Source organism: Nelumbo nucifera, chromosome 5 (genome assembly GCF_055504915.1).
Source record: "Nelumbo nucifera cultivar China Antique chromosome 5, China Antique-T2T, whole genome shotgun sequence".
NCBI classification, from domain to species: domain Eukaryota; kingdom Viridiplantae; phylum Streptophyta; class Magnoliopsida; order Proteales; family Nelumbonaceae; genus Nelumbo; species Nelumbo nucifera.
In genome coordinates this window covers 5,276,116-5,303,589 of record NC_142653.1, presented here as the reverse complement: position 1 = coordinate 5,303,589, position 27,474 = coordinate 5,276,116, and the positions used below count along the sequence as shown (strand labels likewise).

The following is a 27,474-nucleotide window of genomic DNA, read 5'->3' as shown; positions in this document are numbered from 1 at the left end:
AATGAGTGCCTTACCTCGAACCTATTCCACCATGAGAAATGGACGGGAATGGGATGGAGTGTCTTGACTAGAGGCGAGTTAGAAGGAGAATTGCCCTATTCCGTACACCGCACGGGCCCGCTAGTTAAAAAGAGAGAGAGAGATTGACTGGCTTAAATCAATTGCGTGTTTCTTTAATCTTATGTTCGTTGAAAAATAAGCCGTTTGCCCGTTTCCGCGATCGGGACATTGCCGGGGTTTCCTAAGAATGCACTTTGCTTCACTCCGATATCACAACAAGCAAGACAGAAAAGCATGTGTAAATAACTGGAGAGAGTAGGGGCACAAATTGAAATTGGTCCACATCGTTCTCTGCGCCAGCCGCCAGGGACTAAACTGCACCTTCTTCCGTTCTTCGCGAGTCGTGTAGAGTCGCTGGACCTCGGTGGGACCAGACTTGTGGAGGGAATTGGGAACTGGGAAGTGATGGATTCGATTGTATCAACTTTGACGTAATATATCAATAGCAGCAAGTTATTAGCAACAAAGGAAAGAGCTCGCCTCGTTTCGTGTCGTGGACTTACAATCTAAAACCCCATCCCCATTTTCAGTCTTTTCTTTCTTCCTCCTCGTCATCGGTAACTAACGAACTAAACCAACCCGTGAACAACAGACCAACAGTTCGAATCCTTTCCCCTGATTCGGGATTCCTCTTTAAAAAGAATGGCATCTCGGGAGTTGCAGTTGCATAGCCGTTCCGAAACAGCTCAACCACCAGAACCCGAAACATCACGCCACGAATCAAATATTGCGAAGAAGAAGAAGAAGAACAGGACTAAGAAGAAGTCTTATTTACCGAGAATGGGTTGTTTCAGATCAGAACACCATTTGAACGGCGGTCCGAGTTCGGTCGCCGAGTCCGGTGATAGCGGAGATCATCGCTTTCCAACTCACCTTGTCGTCATGGTTAATGGCATCATAGGGAGGTTTGTTACTTTGTTTCCTTGCTCTGGTTTTACTATGACTCAGTTTCTTTGCATTTCTGAAATGCTATTTTTGGTCGATAAATGCTACTGCGCTGGTACACGTTTGATGCCTGTGCATTGCACTGAATTCAATTTAATCTTGTTTAAAATGAGTATTAGAGGTGTTTCTCTTCCTTTGATCTCGAATTTCGAAGATAGCTGCTAAACTGCTAATTTCAACAATTTACTTTTGTCTGAACGTGTGCCAATGCATTGGCATGTTTCCTCTTATTCAAGAATCGCATACTCTATTTAAATGGTTTTGTTTGAATAAAAGAAGGTTCTCTGTTGTGAATCGGGTCCAAGGTTTTGGGTGGGAATGGAAATATTAGGAGTTAGGACTTGAGCTGCAGTGTCGGAGCTGTTAACTTTGTTACAAGTTTGGTATTTCCATATGACTCTAAGATCAGTTGAGAAGAAAGAGGCTCTGCTTATAGTATAGAATGTGGAACAAAGGTTCTAAGATCAGTTGGGCTGCAGTGTCGCTCCATTTTTTTCAACATTAAATAAGGGGATATTTTTGAATGCTGAAATCTTTGAGCTATATGTTTTTACCCCCTTACGATGATGACTTTTTTCTTCTTGCCATTTACACCAAAACAAATTAGGAGTCGAAAACAAAGTTTTCACTGTAAAGGGGTAGAATTAATAGCTGAAATATTTCCGTCTGGAAAGTTCTGCATCCATTTTATAGGGAAACAAACACAATCTATGGAAGTAAGGAGCATCACATGATTGCATACATCAATAATTGGTTTAGGTGATCTAGCTGCATAGTATTAGTTGTCTGAACTTTAAAAACAATTATCCTTCCGATGAGGGTGGATGCGACCAGTGGCGGAGCCAGAAATTCTTTCGGGGGAGGGGGGCAAATTAAATAAGAAAATGAAATAGGGAGTTGAAGAGGTAGGATTTTGAAAGATATGGGACAGGAAGGTTTGGATTTATTACAGATCCTTTTAAAAGGAAAAATATATATTTTTTTTAATTTTGGGAGTTCGAGGAGTGTTAGAGAGTGATCTTAACATTTCAGTTCAAGTGTGTGTGTGTGTGTGGGGTGGGGGGGAAGGACCCACTTTACTACGTTTTTAACCCCTACGCTTGGCTCTGCCCCAGGATGCGACTAGGGGTGCAACTTGGGCGGGCTTAACCCGAACTCGGCCAGGCCCAACTTGATTTTTTCACGGGTTGGGCCTGGACTTGAAAAGGCGGGTTTTTATATTTTTTGGGTTGGGCTCGGGTTGAGGTCTTGGGTAACCCGACCCCAACCCGATATGTTATATATGTACATTTATAAATTATAATATATATGTATATATAGTTGAATCGTATGTTAATGACTAAATGGTAATTGTTTAATTAGTAAATTACTAATTTAGTATTAGGTGTCATGTGCCAATGCCATTACTCATTAATTACTAATTAGTTTTTTTTTCTAAACATCAATTTTCCTCTTTGTGTCTTTGACGTTTCAACTTCTTTTAATTCAAATGGCATTATGGCAACATGAATTAAGGAAACCCAAAAGTCAATGTGAAAACCTCTTAACCAATCCAAGTTTGGCCTGGCCCAGGCCCAACCCAAGTGCCTGAAATTTTAGTGTGGGCTGGGCTTGGGTTGGATAATTCGGGCTTGACCTCGGGCTCGGGCTTTAGGTCCAATTCTTAGGGTTGGGCCTGGGTTGAGCTAAAACCCAGCCCAGCCCGCTCGACTTGCACCCCTAGATGCGACCCCCTGTAAGGCTGTAAGGCTCGAACACGTAGCAGCTATTGAGGCTCTTGCATCCTTGATTGCGAGACCCCACCTTGGAGGACCAACACCACCTCATAGTCGTGAGAGTAGAAATCACTGATTGTAGATTTAGTTGAATTTATTGTGAAAGGAAAAGGGGAGGAAGATAAAGATTTCAGTAGTAGAGAAGAAAATAAAGGGAGAAAAGAGTAGGAAGTCAACCAGGATTCTTGAATTAACCCTAGCTGCCAACCCCTCATTATATTTATACTTAACTTAAAGGATGAGATATTACAAGGATGCCCTTAGTAGGGCGGCTACTAATGTAGCTGAACAATCACAACTTAAAAACACAAACTAATGGGCCTAAAGCCCAACAACTTCCTAACTAAATAGCTTAAAATAAGAATAAAAAACAACTAGGCCCAACTCAACACTCCCCCTCAAGTTGGGAGTAAATGTCACACATTCCCAACTTGCGTAGATCATGCTCCAGCTTGTTCTTTGCAACACCTTTGTGAGAACATCCGTGACCTGCAGATCAAAAGCAATGTATGGAAGACAAACTTCTCCAGAAGTTACTCTTTCTCTAATAAAATGTCTATCCACTTCAATGTGCTTAGTTCGGTCATGCTAGTCTGGGTTATGGGCAATGTTAATTGCTGCCTGGTTATCGCAGTATAACATCATAGGTTCTTCTGCCTGTACACCAATTTCTTCTAATAGGGAACGAATCCAGAGAAGTTCTGAAACTCCATGTGCCATGGCCCTGTATTCAGCTTCAACACTTGATCTTGCCACCACTGTTTGTTTCTTACTCTTCCACGAGACAAGGTTACCCCCAACAAGGGTGCACACTCCTGAAGTTGATCTCCTGTCATCAAGGCATCCTGCCCAATCTGCATCTGTATAAGCCACTAGTTTCAACTGTCAATGATCAGTAAACAATATGCCTCTGCCCGGGTGTCCCTTCAGATAAGCAAGAATCCTATCAACTGCCTCCCAATGCTGGACTTGTGGAGCATGCATGTATTGACTTACTACACTTACTGCATAGGAAATGTCTGGTCTTGTCATACACAAGTATAGCAACCGACCCACAAGTCTCTGATATCTTCCAATGTCCTTTACTGGTTCACCTTCTGATGCATTGATTCTATGGTTCTAATCAATAGGGGTACTGATTGCCTTCGTTCCAAGCTTCCCTATCTCTTGAAGAAGATCCAAGACATACTTCCTTTGAGAGATAAAAATTCCATGTTTTGATCTTGCAACTTCAATGCCTAGGAAGTATCTCAGTTCTCCAAGATCCTTAATTTCAAATTCTTTATGTAGATTCCTTTTCAGACAATCAATCTCACTTAGGTCATTCCCCGTGACAACAATATCATCCACATAAACAATTAGGACTGACACCAAAGATCCCCTGCGCTTCACAAACAAGGTATGATCGGATTGAATCTGAGTGTATCCAAAAGCAATCAAGGTCTTTTTGAATCTGTCAAACCATGCTCAGGGAGATTGTTTCAAGCCATAAAGTGACTTCTTAAGCCTACATACCTTTCCCTTTTCAGTATCACTGTAAAAGCCAACAAGAAGATTCATATACACTTCCTCTTGCAGATCCCCATTTAGGAAAGCATTCTTCACATCAAGTTGAAACAAGGGCCAAGAGTATGAGGCAGCAAGAGAAAGAAGTATCCGAATAGAGGTCATCTTTGCAACCGGTGCAAAGGTCTCTAAGTAATCAACACCATAGGTCTGTGTGTACCCTTTTGCAACAAGTCTTGCCTTGTACCTTTCTATACTTCCATCTGCCTTATATTTTACCGTGTAAACCCATCTGCATCCAACTGTCTCCTTGCCTTCTAGTAGATCCACAATGTCCCATGTTTGATTCTTAATCAAAGTTGCCATCTCTTCCTGCATAGCTGCCTTCCACTCTGGTTTGGAGGGAGCCTCACTAACACCCTTGGGTATAGACACTGAGTCAAGGGAGGAAAGAAAAACACGGTAGGAAGGAGAAAGTCCACTGTAGGATAAGTATTGTGAAATACAATGAGCAGTACGCTTTCTCTTCCCTTTTCTGAGAGCAATAGGAAGATCAAGGTTATCTGTAACAGGGTTAGTAGAATCAATGGGAACTGAAACAGTAGCGGGACCAAGAGGAATACCTGAATCCATGTCAGCCAAATCTGGAGTCTCCAAGGAATCGACAGGAAGTGATGTGAGTTCTGCTGCAGTGGAATCAACCTCCTTGTGAAGTCTCTGTTGTAAGTAATGTTGAGAAAAAGGACGCAAAGGAGGTGGTAAGGTAGGTGACACAGGATGGTCAAGCACAGGAGTAGACACAGGACGGTCAAGCACAGGAGTAGACACTGGATGGTCAAGCACAGGAGTAGACACAAGGACTGGAACTGGGAGAGGAATAGACTGCTGACTCACTTCCCCAAAACACTCCCCGTGAGAAGGATTCTTTGAAAAGAAGTATGTGGATTAAAAAAAAAGTGACATCCATGGTAACATACCGTTTCCCAGAGACTGGATCATAGTAGCAGTACCCTTTCTGATTTTCTGCATATCCAAGGAAGACACACTTCTTTGCCTTGGGATCAAGCTTTGAGCGGTGAGGACCAAGGACATGTGCAAAGCAGACACACCCAAACACCCTGAGAGGAATATGAAACATCTCCCCCTCAGGAAAAAAGAGACTGAATGGGATGTTGAATCCAAGTATACGAGAGGGCACCCTGTTAATCAGATATACTGCTGTGAGAACTGCATCACCCCAAAACCGAACTGGAACTGTAGATGTGCTCATCATGCTTCTTGCAATCTCAACAATGTGTCTGTTCTTCCTTTCTGCAACACCATTCTGCTGTGGACTGTAGGGACAACTGCTCTGATGGACAACATCATATTCTAATAGATATGAAGCAAGGTGTTTTTCAAAATATTCTCTGGCATTGTCTGATCTGAACACCTTTATTCTTGTTCCAAACTGTGTTAGCACCATCTGATGAAATTGCCTCACCAAGGATGGTACTTCATCGTGGGATCTCATCAGGTAAATCCAAGAGTATCGTGAAAAATCATCCACAAATAAGAGAATATCGATAGCCTCCCATGGAAGGAACATGGTAAGGTCCCCACACATCCGAATGAATAACATCAAAAGAAGAAGAACACCTTTTATTACTAGGTTTAAATGAATGTCTACAATGCTTTCCATGTTGACAACCTTCACACTCCAGACTTGACAAACTAACAGACTCAAAAAGTTTTGGAAACAAAAGACTCAAAGAAGAAAAAGGTAAATGGCCCAAACGATTATGCCAAAACATAATTTGACCCACAGACCCTGACTCACTATCCCTGCTGACATGATGACTCTGATGAGGAGGAAGAACATCCAGGAGGTAGATCCCATTCACTTCACGACCACTCCCAATCGTCCTCTTTGAATCCAGATCTTGCAAAATACAATGACCAGGAGAAAAAAAATACTAAGCAATTCAGGTTCTTAATCAAACTACTAACAGATAACAAATTAGTGCTCAATCTAGGAACATGAAGGACTGAGGGTAGAGAAATAGAATCACTAATCTTGACGGATCCCTTCCTAGCAATAGGAACATGGGATCCATCAACTGTGGAGACCCTATCTCTGCCAGAACAGAGCTGGTAAGAAGAAAAAATAATAGAGCTATGGGTCATGTGCTCTGAGGCTCCAGAATCTATAATCCAAGGAGGTCCCTCCTTACCTGAAGTAGAAACATAATTTGCAGTGATGTGTGAACTACCTATGTGAGCAAAGGCAGTAGAGTGGATTCCACTAGTGCCACCTGTACCTTGTTGTCCGCTTGCTACTGAACTGGAACTGGCTGTATCCCGTTGGTTCAAAAGTTACCCATACCTCTCAAGTTCGGCCCTTACTACAACAACTGCAACAAACTCCAGAGCAGCTGTAGTAGGAGGGGTCGGAATGTCACCAGTAACTGCCATGTGTGCATTTCCCTTCTTATTTTTCAGTCTAGTTGGCACAAGATGTGGGTGAAGCTTCCAGCAAGTATCTCTTGTGTGTTTAGGCTTTTTACAGTAGTCACAGATCAAATCTCTTTTATCTTCCTTCTTGATTTCACTGCCACCCCGATCTCCACTTTGTTTAGGTTTCACAGTACTCACCATGGTAGACTGATCAGAAACAGGATTTTTCATCATCACATCTCTCTTGCTCTCCTCCCCTGACACAAAGGCATATGCCTGGGAGAGGGTAACACTGTCCCTGGAAAGAAGATGTTGTCTTGCAATATCATACTTAGGGTTAAGGCCAGCAAGAAATTCAAACACCCTATACTTCTCTAGATGTTTCTGATAGGTAGCTGCATCCTTAGTGGTTTCCCAAGCAAATGTCTCTAAATGGTCAATCTCCTGTTATAGGGTTTTAAGGGCTGAAAAATAGGCTGCAACAGGTCTATCTCCCTGCCTTGTAGAAATAATCTGATTTTTCAACTGATAAGCCCTAGCAACATTCTCCCTCTGTGAATAGGTTTCTGCAACCCCATCCCATATTTCCTTAGCTGTATTTGCCCATAAAAAAATTTTACCTATATGGGGCAACATGGAATTACACAACCAAGTCATCACCATATAATTCTCATGTACCCACCGGAAGTTGCTAGTTTCGGGTTTCACTTTCTCACCAGTGATATACCCTAATTTCCCACGAGCACAAATGGCCATCTTTGCAGATTGTGACCATTCTAAGTAATTTGTACCATCCAACCTAACTGTAGTGATGGTCTTAGTCCCGAAAAGGTCTCCAGCACCTCCTCCCACTGGTTTCATTTTACTCCCGGGCTTATTTTCAACTCCGTAACCCTCCATGCTTCTCAAAAAATAACTGAAATATGTAACAAGATCAAACGAAACACTTATGGAACCAACAACACCTTTCTGGTGTCCTAGGCTGTCTTCCCACAAAAGATTCCTTTTCTGTGGGACGGAAGAAGAGAGAGAAGAGGCAGCCGCTCTCTCTAGAAGCCTCCAAATCAGGCAGGACTTGAACCACCCTTTACAGAAAACTCCAAGGAACCCTAAAAAATTAGGGCACCACTTCCTAGGTCAAAATTGAAGAGTCCAACAGAAACAAGACTCTTCCCCTTTCTCCAGTTTTTCCTGATTTTGATGAGAAACCCTAGACCAGCTACAGGGCACACAGATCCACCAAAAAATCCAAAAACTGGGCTTACCTGAGAACTTCGATCAGCCTCTTAAATCACCATGCAGTCGGCCGATCTAGGGCTGCATGAGGAAACAACTCAAGGAACCTTTGGCCTGCTCTGATACCAAGTAGAAATCACTGATTATAGATTTAGTTGAATTTCTTGTGAAAGGAAAAGGGGAGGAAGATAAAGATTTCAGTAGTAGAGAAGAAAAGAGAGGGAGAAAAGAGTAGGAAGTCAACCAGGATTCTTGAACTAACCCTAGCCGCCAACCCCTCATTATATTTATACTTAACTTAAAGGATGAGATATTACAAGGATGCCCTTAGTAGGGCGGCTACTAATGTAGCTGAACAATCACAACTTAAAAACACAAACTAATGGGCCTAAAGCCCAACAACTTCCTAACTAAATAGCTTAAAATAAGAATAAAAAACTAGGCCCAACTCAACAGTGAGGTTCACCTCGGTGAAACAGGGACTACCTTGCCTCGTGCAACTCGCCAATGACGAGCAACCTAACAAGCTACTCCAACTAGACCAACGTGTCATGGTCTAACACAAGCTTAGCCTTGCCTACGCTTGGCGGGCTTACGTTAAGGGACACAATCGTCATTTTCACCTGTAAGATTTTTGGAAGAAGTGATGTCATCTTCAGGTAGACCTCTAAAAGCTTAACGTACTCTTTGAGGAGGGGTGGTCCTTGGGTGCCTGACCTTGGCACTCTTAGACCAACATCCCTTGCGGGGCGGCCTTGGTTAATGGCTAGCATGGCTACCAGGGTTCCTCATGGGCGCACACATGCTCATGGGGACAGTGCATGGACCGGCACTGTGCCACTGACACTCAAGGGAGGCTTGGCATGCGGGCCTGGCCTAAGCATGACCCTTCACCACGCCAGCCCCTTGCCTAAGCTGAATGAGCTATCTCGTTGCCCATAGCGCACGGGTGTGTTTCGGCCCAACGGTTGCCTATCATCATTGGCACACAGGTGCCTACATCATCGGCATACAAGAGACCCTTCACATCGGCGCCAAGTCGCCTCACATCATGGCCTTCCCCCTTTAGCACGTAAGCGGTGCCTCCCATGGACCAGCCGGAGCCAGTAGAGAGCCCCGGCCATGCGACTTGAGGTCATGATCCAGTGCTACTGACCTTGGTGGAGCCATCTCATCGGGCAACTCCTAGCCCTAAGCATACAAAAGGCTTGTCCTGGCCTGCCTTGGCTTGGACGCCGCACGGGTTTCTTCCGCTGTAGATCTACCCCTGTGTCAAACGGGAAACCAAATAACGGTCTGGTATTCGACCTAGGAGCTCGGTGTGCGCCCCAAACTCCCGACATAAGGAAGCATGACCTCTCCAACTGAGCTACTCCAACAGATGCATGGCTGAGCTCCACCACGTGTACATTGGGAGGCCATTTGGCGGCCCATCGGGCAGGACAACCATTGCTGTCCGTCACATTTGGCAGCCCCACTTGGCAAGGCTGTCATCGGTGATAGGGCCATCAGTCAATGTTTGGCAGGGCCATCATCACACATGACTAGCCTGTCAATCAACGAGCTCCCAAGGCCTCGCTATGCAAGAGCAACGTGGCATCATAGAGATAGCACGTGTCTTGACCAAGCTCCAAGTGTTCTACTTTGAGAGCTCCAGGTGTCCCACGTCACTCCGATACGTCTCACTTGGCATGTGTGGCCTTTGCCTATATAAAGGTTAGTTGAGCATTCATTAGGGACTTTTGGCCTCATATATTGCTCTCTTCCTTGGACAGCTCAGCCCTTCTAACTTGACCGTCGGAAGCCTAAGCCCGAGACCTTGCCCTGGGCCCTCTGACCTCGTCTTCCCTTGCAGGTGTCTTTCAAGCTGCCCCGTGGACCTCAGCGACTTTTGATCTCCATCACCTTCTTTTGCTTTTGATTTAACTGTCTGATAACATCCTTGCTCCATTGAACAATTGAGCTCCTTCTTTTAAGTTTTTATACTAAAAGTGAAAAAAATGGTAAGCAGTATGTTGATTTCAATGGTGTTGCTTGAACATTTTCTTCTTGTTGCAAGCAAGGATTAAAATATCGATATGCCCAATACCCTCAAGCATAGTTTTCAAGGTGCCTAGGCGACCACAGGGCGCCTAGGCATTGGAATTTTAAAATGTTAGTTTTCTTGAGTTTTTCCTTTTCCTATGCTTTTCTAAGTTATTTTATTGGTTTTGTGTGCTAACTAGCAAACATGTACACTAACTATTAACACTATAAATCATTCAAATGAGTATAAATTTCATATAAAAAGCTAAAAACATAAAATATTATCAGCTTAGCATGTATTCATGACTTCATGTTCAACATTTAAATATATTATTTTCAATAAAAAGGAGTCTATTTTCTTTCTTGGAGAGAGAGAAAAGAGAGAGGAGAAGAGAAGAAGAGAAGAAGAGAAGAAGAGAAGAAGAGAGAGGGAAATAGTTTAGGAGTCAAAAAGTATTGCTGGTGGCGCCCAACTTCTTAATATAATGATATAACATAATAATAAATGGAAGATTACATTTATACCCCTGGCAGCACACCCTAATAATAAACTAATTAAAAGAAGAAAAGAACAAGCTGACAACATCCTAGGCTGACAACACACTAACAACAAAGATAAAATAATAACACTAACAATAGAGTCCAAACCAATTACACCAAAAAACTAAACTAATAAATATTATTTTTTTAATTCATAAAGAAATATCTTTGAATTTGAGGTGAATGTTGAGTATTGTCCTTGAATGCTCTCTCTTTTCTCACTTTGCCTTTAACACAAAAAAAATCAATAATAAATTAAATAAAAAGCATTCTAAATTTACAATAAATGAACAAAAAATAAAAGGAATTATGTAGGAATCAAATCAAACACATACCTTGATTGAAATTATCTATTCTAGGCAATAGGCATTTAAAAGGAAATAGATAGGAAGTAGGAACCAAATCAAGCAATGAATAAAACCATAACAAAAAAAAAATGCACTTATCCAGTTCTCCACAAAAGGATATCAAAAGATGAAGTTTATAGATGATCAATAAAGAAAAATATCTAACTAATTTGAGTATCTAGGAAACAAGAACCCACAATCCCTCTACTAAATCCACCAACATCATCAATAGCACAATCAACACCATCATCATCCTCATCGTCTTAATCTTCTTCCTCATCAAGTTCTACGACTTCATCTTCATCTTCATTATCCTCAATGTTTTTATCTCACATTGAGGATTCATCTTCCTCTTCTTACATAACACTTTTCCCTTTGTCTTGTCCACTACCATCGCTTCTTCCATGACCACCTCTACCTCCGCTTCTACTTGCATGTGTATAAACTGTATATGCACTTCTTCTCAACCTATTTGGTCCCTCGGCAGCTTCAGTTGCTCCTAATGTTTCATCCACTTCATTCCATGTGAGATCACCTTCATGAACTAACTCATTTGATGGGTCTCTTCCAGTTAATCATTCACTACCTTCATCAACATCATTAAAGCAAATGGGATCAAATTGTCATGGATTTGCACGTCTTGTCATGAAGACGTTGATTATATTTAACAAAGACAAGATCGTTAAGCCTCTTTTGATCAAGTTTGTTCCTCTTCTTGGTATGAATCTACATTCATAACAAACAAAAATAAGAAGATTATAAAAATAAAATATTTTAACTTTTATAATCATAAATCAATTAATAATAAAATTACTTACATGCTCAAAGGTGCTCCAATTACGCTTATAGGCAAAAGATGTGCATTCAAGACCTAATATGTGTAATGCAATACGCCTAAGGTTTGGTGTGCAATGTCCATAAGTATGCCACCAATCAACTACAAAGTACAAATTACAAATAGAGAAAAAAATTAAATTAGAAAATACAAATTCAAAGATAACATTACAAAAAAATTAATGAATTAACCATAAGATTCTAGAGGTAGATATTACTTGGCTGTTTTGTTTCCCGTTGTCTAATTGCCATTTCCTTAGAAAATGCACCACGGACATGCTTATATTTTTCCATTTGATGGGAGATCTTATCTTGAATTTTAATGTCACTCACCATCATCTCAATACAATCTATAAAGCCCATCTCAAACTTCCCAATTAATGCTTCATTTTCAGCTTCAGTTTTATAAAATAGGGCTGGGTTGAGGAAGAAACCGGCCAAGGTGCAAAGGATGTTGCATCATATTATTCCAACACCTATCAAAAATTTCCAAAATGGGCTTTATATTCTCTCTCTCTCCTACCAAAATTTGCTTTTATCTTTTCTCTTGCCCATTCCATTGCAAAGTAGAAGTACCCCATTGTAGGTTTCTCATCACCATCAACCAACCGTAAGACCTCCACAATTGGTTGGGAAGCTAAAAGGGCAATCCTTACATTTTTCCAAAATGTAACAAAAAGAATAGTACTTGAGACTATTAAACCCTCTGGTTTGTTTTCCCATTTACTTTTATTCCACATATCACTAACAAATAAAGAACACAATGGCTCTTTGAAAGTGAACAAACTTTGCAAATTAAGAAATGATGTGGCTAACCTTGTAATAGCACATGTAACAAGATCCCTTCCATAAGCAAGGAGAAGAGGATGTTTGCAGATAAAGGCTGTCACCTATCTTGCCTTGGCAATGCAACTCTTAATAGACTTCAATCCTCCAATATCCTCCAACATGAAGTCCAAACATTGAACAGTGCAAGGAGTCCAAAATAAGTTCTTTCTCTTTATCTTCAAAAGGTCACCTGCAACAATATAAGCAGAGTGATTATCAGTAACCACTTGCACCAGATATTCTTCTCCTATTTCCTCAACAATCTTATCAATCAATTCATACAAGTATGCTGCATTGTGGATTTCATTGGAAGCATCAACTAATTTCAAGAAGAATGTACCTTCAGGGGAATTCACCTTCTTTGTCTCTTATAAGTCCATCCATCAGACATAATAGTGCAACCATAAGTTTTCCAAGAGGCCTTATATTCCTTGTAAAGCAACTTTGTTTTCTCAACCTCCCCTTTCAAGAGTGGCTCTCTCAGCTCATGGTAACTTGGAGGTTTGTACCCAGACCCAAATTGTGCAATTGCTTCCACCATAATCTCAAAACTCTTCAACTTTACCATGTTGAAGGGTACTCCGGCTTGATAAAATCACTTTGCTACATATTCATTCATCTTTTTTCTTTCTTCCTTTTTCAACCGGCTTTTTATGCTTGTTTGCACCAAGTGTCCCTTGTGCCTTGCCTCTATCACTTCTTCTGGACTTGGCCTCACAAAAGCATCCATGGGTCCTCTAACATTTTCCTTCTTTTTTTTTTTCTGTGAAAATTGGTGTTTAATGGTTGGGAACTCCTACCAGTTGAAATGGAGCCACCTACTTCCGTAGGTAGGTTACGTTCATGGTGAGATTCTCTCTCAGAAACCATTTGCTCCCATGGCCCACAACTGTCCTCCACTGTGGAATCATCTAATGGTTTCTTCCTCTTATTTTTGCACATGTATTCTTGCATCTCCTTTGCAATACTCATTGTAGTTTTTGGGCACTTGGTAACATCCCTAAATTCTCCAATTAAATGTTGTTTTATTCTCTTAATTCCTCCTTTGACAATCTTTCCACACAAGGAACACGTAATAGCATTTTTGTCCTCTAAATCATGCCAATATGCATATTTCCATGCTAGATCTTTTGACTGAGCCTTATTCTTAGTGCCAGAAGTGTTTTGATTTCCCTCATTTGCCATTATCTAATGAAAATAAAACTAAATACCAATGGGTAATGGGCAATGAGTCAATGAAAACAACAAATTAACTTAATTAACAAACACAAATTAACATTAAACAGATAATGAAAACATAAAAGAGAACAAAATCTGATTCACTAATGATAAATGATAATTAAGTAAAACATTTATGGACAAACGACTAACTCACAAACATAATACATTATACATGCAAGAGATGAACAAAAAACTGATACACCAAAATTGAAAGTTAGGGAACAGATCAACAGCTCCTGTTTTTTCACACAAAAATGAACAAAAAACTGATATAAAATAAATTAATTTCATTCTACTAACAGCCCCTGTTTTTTTACACAAAAATGAACAAAAAAGTTGATACAAAATAAATTGTTTTCATTCTAATAATAGCCCCTGTTTTTTCACACAACAATGAACAGAAAATTGATATAAAATAAATTGATTTCACACCTATTTTCTAATGGAACAGCCACTGTTTTTTCACACAACAATGAACAAAAAAAATGATATAAAGTAAATTGATTTCACACGGTTGTGACTTGTGAATCCATAAGTATAAAATGAAAAAAGAAAAAAAAAGGGAGTGGGGTGGAACCCCTGTTTTGTAACTTAAAACTGGAAAAAAAACCCACCCCTTAAAGAAGAACTGAACTACTGAAGAAGAAGAAGAAGAAGTTCTGAAATCTGGACCGTCTGGACCGTCTGGTTCATTCTTGCCATTCTGGTCGTCTGGACTGGACGAACTGAAGTAAAAACCATCAGTCATCTGGGTGAGGTGACCTGTTCGCCCTCTCTTGAATATAGGCGCCTACCTAATAATCTGGGCGGGTGCCTAATGTAAAAACCATCAGTCATCTGGGCGAGGTGACCTCAGGAAACCACCTAGTCGCCTAGGCGTTGCCTTGACAACTATGCCCTCAAGTGGACATTGGTGCATATTGATACGACCGATACCCTATTTTTTTATTTTTTTACTTTTTTGTTTTATAGGTATTAGAGGGTCCCACGGGCTATTTTAAAGTTTTAAAGTTTTTAAAAAGCTTTTGTATCGGTGTATCCAAGCATATCTGGATGCATCGAGACGGATATGCCTGATATGATACGGGGCTTGTTGTATGGATATTTTAATCATTTGTTGCAAGGGGCGAGGGGATATTTCTTTTATTAACATATTTCCATGAATATCAAAGAAACATTTTAAGAATGTCAAAATCAATAACTCTCATATGGAACCTAAGTTCTAATGCACTTTGTTGAGCCAGCAAAGTACAATGGGATTGTTGGCCGTTACCAAAATAATTTCCTTGTTGGAACAACTTATGCTCTCATTACCCATTGCATATAATTGCTTTCTGTGTTATAGCAATTCTTTGTTTTTATTTTTTTTTTCAGACTTATTTTTAATGTAAATTTAATTTTTGTTTCTATTGTGATTATCTATCCAGTGCTGGAAATTGGAAATATGCTGCTAAGCAATTCCGCAAAAGATATCCCCAAGATATTCTTGTGCATTGTGAGTTTATTCTATTCTTGACTTCCTCTGTTTCTGGATTCTGTCTTTTTTGAGATTAAATTGTCATGTAATCTTGATAGTGCTGGTAATTGCAGTTAATGTAATGCATTTTTTTTGGTGCTTGAAGTACTTCTTGGATGAAGTTCTAGGAAGCTCAAAGTGTGACATTTGATTGAAAAGAACTTTCTTTTAGGTATAGAAATGTACTAGGAATTTCAAAACGTGATCTACCACTTTGAAATAGAGGGATCATGAACTCATTGGGAAGATGTAAAATTAGAAAGTCACTCAAGATGAAAAGCCTTTCACATTTGTGGCATAATTAGCTGATTGATACATCATGTCGTTCTCTTCTCAGTTGGATAGTTCCGAATGTCATGTTACTCATGTAATCTCCATAAGTTTTGAATTTATTCACTTGAAGAAGTTCTTTCCATTGATCATTAGATCATCTCAGTAATGTCCTCATCTACCAGAAAAGGCTTGACAGAGAAACCTGTAACAACTCTTTACAATAGAATATGATATGGATGCCAATACTGGATACTACAGAGATAGTTCTGATGCATATAAGTCTCTCTATCTAAATTTCCCATTAAATATCTCTATTACAATTTTATATTACATTATTCTCTTAATTTCAAATGAATGGATCTTATAGTCATCGAAGTATACATCATCTGGAGATTAAAATAGAAGTATTGTATTAACATATTAGACAGGATGAGCATATTCATAATAATGTTTAATTTGGATTTTTAGAAAGAAGAGTGACATCTCATTCTTCATATCAATGTCTGGATCTAATATGTGTCTCAGCATCCTAGCTATTTAACAGCAAACAATTTCTTGATTATTGAAGGAGGCTTATGGAGTCAATCCTAGCTAATATTTCATATTAGATGGATTGCATGGGAAATGAATTCAGTGTTCAATGGGTTCACAAAATCCATTGTAGAAAAAGGCTTTCTTGTATAGTTATAGCTTTTCTTAAGCTTTTTAATTTTTATATTGGAAGTGGAATTTCTTTCTTAAGTTTTTTTTCTTAGTTGGGATGTCTTTACATCCTCTGACTGTTGTCTGTCTGATATATATTCTTTTGACTGTTTAAGGAGCATCTTTCTGAGTCTTGGACTACCAATGAAGAACTGGTTGTTGACCTTGAATATATAAGGACATAATGACTCTTGGACTTTGGGCAATGAATTTCTATACTTATTTCTCCTTGCCCTGGTCATAATAGTTTTAAGTTAGCAAGAATTGGTTGTTGACCTTGAATGTACAAGGCTAATGTGTGGCAAATATTGCCTGCATGCATACTTTTGAAACTGACACTTATGGGCACGCTTTTGTTTCATTTATTAACATGAGTGGAGTTTTATTGCTGCACTATATGCAGGCAGTGCGTGTAATTCCTCAATGTTGACTTTTGATGGTGTTGACACAATGGGAGAGAGATTAGCAGAAGAGGTGCATAGTGATTCCATCACATCTGTAAAAAATTACCTTGTTTCTTCCTCTGCAACCGTAGCTCTAATCTAATGTTGTCCTTCAGAACAAAATGTTTTTCCTGAAATTGGTTTTGTTTGTTTCGTTATAAGTTCATGATTGCATGCCAATCTGAAGTTGCCATGACAGGTAAAGAACTTAGAGAGTGCAGTTTCTTCTTTCTTTCTTTCTTTTTCCAGGTTCAATCAATTACAAGGCATAATCCAAGGCTTCAAAAAATATCCTTTATAGGGCACTCATTGGGTGGTTTGGTGGCAAGATATGCTATTGGTAGGCTTTATGAACACAATCTCATAAGGCAACCTTCTGAAGGAAATGGAGATTGTACAAATGATGGAGCTGGAACTCCAAGTTTGGATGGGAAATCCAAAGGAAAAATAGCTGGACTGGAACCTATGAATTTTGTAACTTTTGCAACACCACACCTTGGTTCAAGAGGGCATAAACAGGTGATTTTGCTAATTCCATGCCTGAAGTGTTTTGTTAAGCCACTCTTCCAAAACCAATGACCTATTCTCTTTGAAGCTGTTCAGAATGCAAACTTTTGGATGCCCCTGAGTTAGTTAAAAGCAATACTTTCTTTACCAGTACCTATTAGAACTTTTTGTTGCCTGTTCAGAAGTCTTAGGAGTGCCTCATCAGAACCTACTTTCTTTCATTTGTTCATTCATTTATGTTTGGTCTATATGATGACATAATTTCATATTTACAATAATATCTAATTAATTAAAAAATATATTAGTTGATTTCTTAAAAATTTTCTTTAGAACAAAAGAAATGATGACTAAATATTATGTGAAAATAATTCAAAATGGTGGGGAAGTATGCCTGAATTAGTATGCATAGTGGAATTTATGATTTGTAGGTCATTGATACAGGACAGAGTAGGAGCATCCTAAAATGGGCCTTAAGAATTTGATCTCACAATGAAGATGGGAGATTTCAGGTATCCATGGCTTAAAAACTTGTGGCTAAGAATCAAGAAAATAATTACAAAAAAAAATCTTAATGAGCCTTGAAGAAATTAGGGCTTAGTGTTGTAGGCTTGAGGCCATTAGATTTATTTGTTGAAAAGAATTTAGTGCAGGATTAAAGCATCCAAGGGGCTACTCCAAGAAATGAAAACTGAGCTATTAATCAAATGAAATACCTACAATAATAAATTAAGATTCAAATAAAGAATGGCTAGAATCAAGCAACAACTTATTGGAATTAAAGCATAGGAGAGGGCGAGGGAGAGGGAGAGCTGACACTTATAATACATATTTTATATCATATTTTGTATTATTATATAATGTATATAATATAAATTTTATACATGTCTTATATAATATAAAATAGTATATATGTATGCTTGTATTTATTTAATATTTAATACTTAAAGTCATGTAGGCCTGGAGCCTGGCCCAGGCTGGCTATAGCCCTTATCATAGGTGCTAAGCCCTGCCTGGGGCCCTGGCCCATGATGGCCTCTACCAGAAACCATAGACCAGCTTCTGTGGCTATGCTGGTCAGTTCATTTAGAAGCTTCTCTAAATAACCTAAGTATCTAACATAGCAATCTATTGGCACCTACCACATGCCAATAGTAAAGACCTTCTTTCTGAGATTACTATATTAAAAGATCACAACTTTTAATGACTAATATTTGTGGGAAAACTATGAATACAAGGTGGCAGGTAAAGGGTAGGTTGTATAAGAGATGCTCTTTACTCAACCTGATTTTTTTTTTTGATCAATTCTTTACTCAACCTGATTAGTAAGCCTTCTTCAGTATAGAATGACTTTACAAAGGACTACTACTTTGTCAATTGAAAGAAAGGCCTCCTTTGTCCTATATTTCTCATGTTTCTCTGTTTTAACCTCCAAACCATAGACCATTATATCAAATTTGGAGAAGCACAAATTAAAATATCAACCATCATCCCATTACTTAAAGATTGCTATTGCTTTTAATCACTTCATTATAAGTTGATTATCAGTCAACAAATTACTGTTTTCCAATATCTATTTGTGCATTATTATTTGAAACATAGAATGTTATAATTTAGTAAAAACAAAAAGTAGGTGAAGAATCTCCTGTTATTATGGTTATTTTGAATGCTGGTACATATGGATATTTTTTTAAACTATGTCAATGTTGCTTTATTTGCAGAAGCTATAGATTGTCTACTTATTGTTTTCACTGTCACTTTATAGAAGCTATAGATTCTTGTACTTGTTTCTTGGCTCTAGCCTTTTAGTTATGAAAATTTTTACCTTACCTTTTCAGAAAAAAATTTGTTGCTTTGTTTATTTATTTATTGTTTGTTTTTCAGGTTCCAATTTTTTGTGGTATTCATATTATGGAAAAAGCAGCATCTCATATGTCATGGATTCTCAGTAGAACTGGAAAGCATCTATTCCTGACTGATGGTGATAACAAAAGTCCTCCTCTGCTTCTTCAAATGGTCAATGACTGTGGAGATCTTCCATTCATGTGAGGCATCATGAGTTATTAAAACTTGTTCTGCATATCTTCTAAATGTCTTCTAACCATCAGCTCTCTTCCTTTCTTCAGATCTGCTCTCCAATCCTTCAGGCGCCGTGTTGCCTATGCAAATACATGCTTTGATCGTATCCTGATTTAGGAAATTTGTATTTTGTAATCTAGATATTCATTTAATCTCAAGAAAATAGTATCAGGCATACAAACAGTTTAGCAGACTGAACAGGTTTGACAATCTAGGTTTGTTGATACAAATCTTTATGTTAATGTTGTATGATTTGGTTTCAATAACTTAACTTTGTTCAAAGACCTTGTTGGGGGGTGTACATCATCTATACGCCGAAAGAATGAGCTACCAAAGGTAAATTTTCAACTTCTGCAAAGATTATTAAATACATCATCTGCTTGCTCATTATATTTTCTTCCAGTGCAAGCATTTGGCAGGGAATGGAAAATATCCACATATAGTAAATGTGGAGGAACCAAAGACATTCAGTCCTGGGCAAGAAGTCCTTTCAGAGGCTGTAAAAGGATGCAAGACTATTGACATGGAAGGTTTGCAACTGCAGCTCGTAAGCTTGAAACTTAATTTTAGAATCCAATTAATGTCAAAATAAATCCCTTGTTTGCTTGTTAATATATTTACAACTGAACTGAAGCACTTTCTTCATATGACTAAACACATGCTATTTGTATGTTATCTGTAACAAAACTGTACCAAGATAAAAAGCGGATTGACAGACTAAAAATTATTTATTTTTCATGCAACTGAGCATATGTTATTCATTTCTTTTGTAACAAATGTATGCTAAAACAAAAGTGATCCATTACCTACAAGCTAATCGGTTGGGTCACCACATTTTGAAACAAATATCTTTAAGAAAAATAAAAATGAACTTCACACCAACATTTAGTAAAGATGTTTACATTTGATAAATAGTGTTTGACTGCTTGTTATCCTTTTTCATATCACATACTCAGTTCTTTGTTTTCTTCTTGTCCATTTCTCGAATTAGCTTTCACTAGTTCAAGTGAAGAAGTATAGGTGGCTTTGGGTTATGATTCAGAGTGTTCTATTCGGTCCTAAATCATGTACCAATCTAAGCATGTGCCTTGCATATGCAGGGCCTTGAATCTCGGGAATAGAGACCGAGTTGATTTTAGGAGAGCTTGATGAGTTTCGGTTCTCAAATTTCTGTAATAGGTGGAATTCCACAGTTTTTTGATACATAGAAGGGGATGTTGTATTTTCTCAAAAAAAAAAAAAAAGAAGGGGATGTTGTATAGGGAATCTTTTCCGTATTTATTCTTGTATAGGGGCTTTGTCCCTTCTCTTATATTTTTGTTAATAAAGTTTTCTTAATTATCAAAAGAAGGAAAACAAACTGAGTTTCTTTTTTTATTTGCCAAAATTGTAGAGGCAATGATAAGAGGTCTCACAAAACTGAGTTGGGAACGAATTGATGTTTGCTTCAGAAGAAGTAAACAGAGATTTCTTGCACACAGTACCATACAGGCAAGTATCTTCTCTTTTCTCAATTTCATCACATACACTAAAATAAATCTGATTTGTATAGATGTCAGAAGCCTCCATAAATTTGAGGTAACAGTTATTTACTTTGACCAACATCTTGTTAAGTTTGACCCATGTGATGTCTGAAAGACATGGCATATCCTGCCAAACTTCTCATCAAGTCTGAGTCAAGTTTGACTCATAGTTGATGCTTCTGTTTTCCCACCCCAGCTCCGGCTCCCACTTCCATACATTCATTCATCTTAGGTTAGAACTATGTAACCAGTAACTTTTCCCTGTCAAACAGACACGTTCTGATTCAATTGACCCAGTGAGAAGCTAAAGCAGATGGAGTGTTACAGATACTATTCAAAGACATCCAGTTGCTTTCTGAACGCTAAGTAACAAGGTTTATTCCTGTAAACTAGTCCTCTTATCATTTCTTGTTGGGTCTTGGCACCTGATTAGGGTTGGGCAAGGATACTTGGGACAGGTCCAACTAACTTTATGTTTGGTTTATTAGATTTCCCACAGATCAGGTTAGGTTGGGCTCACAGCAACAAAATCCATCCTAACCCCAGTACACATTTGTCTTTTTCTATTCTTGGTGTATTAAAATATTCGCTAGTGTATGAAGAATAAGAAGAGATTTTCCTAATCATAGGGGTCCTATTATTGATTAGTGAACAAAAGTTGTTTGATCCATAGAAACCACTTTCCATACATTGACATTATATTATTACCCAACGCAAGCGAACGAAGCTGCATCTCTGAACAAGTTCAGGCTTATTCAGATTAGGGCACAGCCCAAGCCACAATCCCTAGGACTGGGTACTGTTTATCGTTGATAGTGCTTCAAACTAAGTGGACGTAGTGGGTGATTTACTTCCTAAATGTTGGGCACTATGATAGTGCTTCAAACTAAGTGGACATAGTGGGTGATTTACTTCCTAACTGTTAGGCATTATGTTAGTGGACTTGGTGGGTGGTTTACTTCCTAATTGTTAGGCATTATGTTAGTGGACTTAGTGGGTGAGTTACTTCCAAATTGTTTGACACTATTTTGAATTAGTGAGCCATGTTTTTCCACTTTCTAATTTAGTTGCTTATTTTTAGCTAAGGTTAGTTCAGCTGTAAGTCTATATATTTGGACCTCTCATGTTGTTTTTTTGCATGAAGAAAATTGAATTCGAAGTGGCTTTGTTTTCAAATTAGAATTTATGTTCTTTTTCCCAACAATTTCTTTGGTATCAAAGCCAAGTTGGGTCTTTATCTGGGCAAAGGGTAAAGTAAGAGAAAAGAGAGTTCCGCCATGGGAAGCAATGGAGCCAATTCATCAGCTCTGCCCCTAATTCCAGTCTTCAAAGGGGAAAATTATCACTTCTGGAGTCTCAAAATGAAGACCATGTTCAAGTCTCAAGAGCTGTGGGACTTGGTGGAGAAGGGATTTGAAGACACAAATCCAACCGAGCCTAATCAACGGTTACGAGAAACCCGTAAGAAGGATGCAAAGGTTCTGTTCCTCATTCAACAGGCCCTTGATGAAGAAATTTTTCCAAGAATTGCAGCAGCTAGCACCTCCACTCAAGCATGGGAGATTCTGAAGCAAGAATTCTTGGGCAACAAGAAGGTAATTACTGTTAAATTACAGACTCTTCATTGTGATTTTGAAACATTGGCCATGAAAGAAAAAGAATCTGTGCAAGTATTTTTATCCAAGGTGTCGAGGATTGTTAATCATATGAAGTCATATGGTGAAAGTGTTAGCAATGAAACTGTTGTGAGTAAGGTTTTGAGGAGCCTAACCTCAAAATTCGATCATGTAGTTGCTGCAATTGAAGAGTCTAAGGACTTGTCTAGTTATACTTTTGATGAATTAATGAGTTCTCTGTTAGCCCATGAAGCTAGACTGAGCAGATCCTATGAAAAGGTTGAGGAGAAGGCTTTTCATGTTAAGGGGGAGTCTTCCTACAAGGGAAAGTCAGAAAATTCTGGAGGTCGGGGACAGAGCAGAGGTGGTCGAGGTCGTGGTTGCGGCAGAGGAAGAGGCCAATTTGGTGATCAACACCAATACAAAAGCACCATCCAATGCCGATATTGCAAGAAATTGGGGGACAAAGAAGTAGAATGTTGGACCAAGCAGAAAGATGAGCAGAAACAAGCCAATTTTACAGAGAAAGTTGAAGAGGAAAGCAAGCTATTCATGGCTCATTCTCCTATTGATGATGCTTCCAAAGGAGTTTGGTTTCTGGACAGTGGATGCTCCAACCATATGTCTGGAACAAAGTCTCTTTTTAAAGAACTTGACGAGTCATAGAAAAGTGAAGTTCGACTCGGAGACAACAAGCAAATGCAAGTTGAAGGGAAATGTACAATTGCCATCAAAACCTCACAAGGTAATGTAAAACTCCTCCATATGTGCAATATGTTCCTAATTTAGCTCATAATTTGTTGAGTGTTGGGCAATTGATGGATGGTGGATACTCTATTTTGTTTGATGATGGTTGTTGTTCTGTCCAAGATAAGAAAACAGGGCACAAAATAGTTAGCATTCCTATGGCACAAAATAAAATGTTTCCGTTAGAAGTCTCTGAAGTCAGAGATTGTGCCTTGATTGCTAGAGCTAGTGATGCAAAAATGTGGCATTTGCATTATGGGCATTTAAATGTGAAAGGGCTGAAATTATTGGCTCAAAAAAATATGGTTGTTGGGTTGCCAAAAATTGATGATCTTGATTTTTGTGAAGGCTGTGTTTATGGGAAACAAAGTAGAAATTCATTTCCTGTAGACAAGTCATGGAGGGCTTCTGATTGTCTTGAATTGGTACATGCTGATGTGTGTGGACCAATGAGTATTGAATCATTTGGTGGAAGCAAATATTTTTTGTTATTTACTGATGATTACAGCCGCATGAGTTGGGTGTATTTCTTGAAATTCAAATCAGAAACTTTTGAAACTTTCAAGAAATTCAAAGCATTAGCGGAGAAGCAAAGTGGGCATTGTATAAAGGCGCTCTGCTTCGATAGGGGTGGTGAATTTACCTCTAATGAATTTAATGTTTTCTGTGAAGAAAATGGCATTCACAGGGAGTTGACGGCACCGTACACACCGGAGCAAAATGGTGTGGCTGAGCGGAAGAATTGAACGATGGTTGAAATGGCAAGAAGCATGATGAAAGCAAGTTGTGTTCCAAATCAGTTCTGGGCAGAAGCAGTGGCAACAACAATTTATCTTCTCAATATCTCACCTACAAAAGTTGTCATGAACCGGACCCCATATGAAACTTGGAACGATAAGAAGCCACGGGTAAGCCACTTAAAAATTTTTGGTTGTATAGCCTATGCCTTGGTTACTTTTTCAACCCCCAACAAACTTGATGAAAAATCAAAAAAATGCATTTTTGTTGGCTATAGCCCTCAATCCAAAGCATATAAGTTGTATAACCTTGTGGGTGGCAAAGTAATTATTAGCAGGGATGTTAAGTTCAATGAAGAAGAAACTTGGGCCTGGAACAACAACAATGCAACACCTACAACACCACAAGTTACAGAAGATGCTAGTATAACTCCTGTGACAAATTCATCAAAAAAAAAAAAAACTCCTGTGACAGAACCTCCAGAACCAGCTAGTCCATATGCTGGTAGCAGCAACTCAACCATTTACTCATCTCCCCCCAGCAACAGTAGCGCATCTACTCTAACAAGCTTGCAGTCCTCATCTTCAAGTTCCTCTAGTGAAACACCTCCAAGAAAATTCAGATCATTGAGGGATATTTATGCTTCATGTAGCTTTGCCTTGTATGTTTCTGACCCCACTTGTTATGATGAAGCTGCAAAAAGTCAAGTTTGGCAGGACGCAATGAAAGAAGAGATGTCGGCTATTGAAAGAAATGAAACTTGGGAATTGATCAATCTACCAGAAGGCAAGAATGTTATTGGGCTCAAGTGGGTGTACAGAACAAAGTACCATGCTGATGGTACTATACAGAAACACAAAGCTCGGTTGGTGGCGAAAGGGTACTCTCAGCAGCAAGGTGTTGGCTTCGAAGAAACCTTTTCTCCGGTTGCTCGCTTTGAAACGGTGAGAACCTTTCTAGCCTTGGCTGCACAATTAAATTGGGTTGTGTACCAGTTTGATGTTAAATCCACTTTTTTGAATGGAGAACTTGATGAAGAGGTGTATGTTTCTCAACCTGAAGGTTTTGTTAGTGACGATGACAGCAAAGTTTATAGGTTAAAGAAGGCTTTATATGGCCTAAAGCAAGCCCCGCGAGCATGGTATAGCAAAATAGACTCTTACTTTCAGGAGAATGGATTTGAAAGGAGTAAAAATGAGCCAACACTTTATGTGAAGAAGCAAGGTAACTCTGATTTTTTGGTGGTGTCTTTATGTTGATGACATAATTTATATGGGATCTTGTGAGTCTTTTGTTGAGGAATTTAAGTCTTGCATGACGAAAAAATTCGAGATGTCAGATTTGGGTTTGTTGCATTATTTTCTTGGTTTGGAGGTCAACCAAAGTGCAGATGGGATTTTTATTTCCCAAAGAAAATATGCTAATGATTTGTTGAAAAGGTTCAATATGTTAAACTGCAAAGCAGCTCCAACTCCCTTGAATGTGAATGAAACACTCATAGCTAATGATGGCACTGGAATGGCGAGTGCGAAGTATTTCAGAAGTATGGTTGGCGGTTTGAACTACTTGTCTCACACAAGGCCTGACATAGCATTCCTTGTCAGCGTTGTCTCTAGGTTTATGCTTACCCCAACAATGCATCACCTCAGGGCAGCAAAGAGGATCCTTCGTTATGTTGTTGGAACTGTTGATTTTGGAATTTGGTACTCAAAAGTATCAAATTTCAAACTTTTGGGTTTTACTGACAGTGACTGGACAAGTTGCTTGGATGATAGAAAAAGCACCTCCGGCTATGTTTTCTCCCTTGGTTCGGGTGCTATTTCATGGAGTTCAAAGAAGCAAGAGACCGTGGCCTTGTCATCATCAGAAGCGGAATATGTCGCTGCAACAACATCAGTTTGTCAAGCAGTTTGGCTAAGGAGATTGTTAGCTGATTTCTGCCAAGTTCAAGAAGGTGCAGCTCAAGTGTTTTGTGACAACAAGGCAACCATTGCTATGGCGAAAAATCCAGCTTTCCACAGCAGAACAAAGCACATTGACATTTGCTATAATTTCATCCGAAATCTGGTTGCTGAAGAAACAATAGCAATGAAGCATTGTGGGACCAATGAGCAAGTAGCTGATGTTCTTACCAAGTCACTACCACGTGCCAAACACGAGTACTTCAGACTGCAGATGGGAGTAACAAGCTTTGAAGCAAGGGGGAGTGTTGATAGTGCTTCAAACTAAGTGGACGTAGTGGGTGATTTACTTCCTAAATGTTAGGCACTATGTTAGTAGACTTAGTGGGTGGTTTACTTCCTAATTGTTAGGCATTATGTTAGTGGACTTAGTGGGTGATTTACTTCCAAATTGTTAGGCACTATTTTGAGTTAGTGAGCCATGTTTTTCCACTTTCTAATTTAGTTGCTTATTTTTAGCTAAGGTTAGTTCAGCTGTAAGTCTATATATTTGGACCTCTCATGTTTTTTTGCATGAAGAAAATTGAATTCGAAGTGGCTTTGTTTTCAAATTAGAATTTCTGTTCTTTTTCCCAACACTTATTTGGTCCTTTCAATCTGGTTCTGCTCTATAATCAAGTCCCAGTAGTATATTATTATCATTTCCACTTGAGAAATGTACCTGGACCTCAAATATACAATGCCGGTAGCATTTGTCAGTTGATGATTATTTTTAAAGCTCAGAGCTTTTAGTTTTTCTTACATGATTCTCATGACTTAGAGAGGATGCTACTGTGGTGACTCTGTTTACAGGTGAAGACTTACTGCATCAATTCTGATGGTGCTGATGTGATTCTCCATGTTATTGATAACTTTCTCCTGTAATACATCTTAACACCTATCTTATTTACTTCTAGCTGTAAACTATCTCAAAATGGAGGTAAGCATATACATGCACACAATTCATTTTCATGTAAGCATATGCAAGAATGAGATTAATTTTCTTTCCCTGTACAGTGTCGAAATGGATGTTAACAGTATGTAGTTTTTTCCCCAAAGATTAATTTTCTATTTATGCTATGTTTGGTTTGAAGGAAAAGGCAAGGAAACCTTTACAAATCTTGTATTGGTTTCCCTGTCTTTCCCTTCCTTTCCCTACCTTTTCCTTCAAACCAAACATGGCTTTAGTATTTTACAGCAGACTTCAGCTTGCACTTGTGTTTCTTTTTCCTTTAATGTTACCGATAACCATACAGACTCGTAGCACATCAAAACTTCTAAGTAGTGTTTCATGGACATGGACACACAAAGGAATCGGAATTATCTACTTTAGTAAAGTGAGAAAACATAGACTTGTGGAGGTGTATATGGCAAAATATATACCTACTAAAACAGTTCATATTTGTTGAATTCCAATATTATATACCTGCAAAACATGCTGCTTAGGGATGGTCATTTCAGCCTGGCTTGGACCCAGGCTTATATTTCATGCCCAGGGTCCAGACCAAGCCAGGCCCAGGCCTGGGCTATAGTCCTTATCATGGGTGCTAACCCCAGCCTGACTTGGTCCATGATCGCCTCTTGCTGCTTTTGTTCGCCTGGTCTGTGATACGATTCCATTTGCACTGCTGCAAAAATAT

At 38.9% G+C, this 27,474-nt stretch overlaps 1 protein-coding gene across 5 annotated transcripts; it reads left to right on the top strand.

The window, feature by feature from the left end:
- The first annotated feature begins 235 nt into the window (after positions 1-235).
- LOC104589123 (putative lipase C4A8.10) lies at positions 236-26,842 on the top strand. 5 transcript variants are annotated; one of them, XM_010247322.3, is made up of 10 exons: positions 255-965; positions 15,181-15,248; positions 16,648-16,718; positions 16,937-17,206; positions 19,076-19,236; positions 19,318-19,373; positions 19,554-19,606; positions 19,674-19,800; positions 20,664-20,761; positions 26,648-26,842. In XM_010247322.3, the coding sequence occupies exons 1-10, from the start codon at positions 703-705 to the stop codon at positions 26,717-26,719; spliced, it is 1,239 nt and encodes a 412-aa protein (XP_010245624.1). In that variant the 5' UTR covers positions 255-702; the 3' UTR covers positions 26,720-26,842. The 5 variants fall into 5 exon arrangements, 4 of the variants coding, with proteins under 4 accessions (XP_010245628.1, XP_010245625.1, XP_010245624.1 ...); XR_016076774.1 differs by having other exon boundaries at positions 257-965; positions 19,674-19,817; positions 26,648-26,663; XM_010247326.3 differs by lacking the exon at positions 16,937-17,206 and having other exon boundaries at positions 236-965.
- The last annotated feature ends 632 nt before the right edge of the window (positions 26,843-27,474 follow it).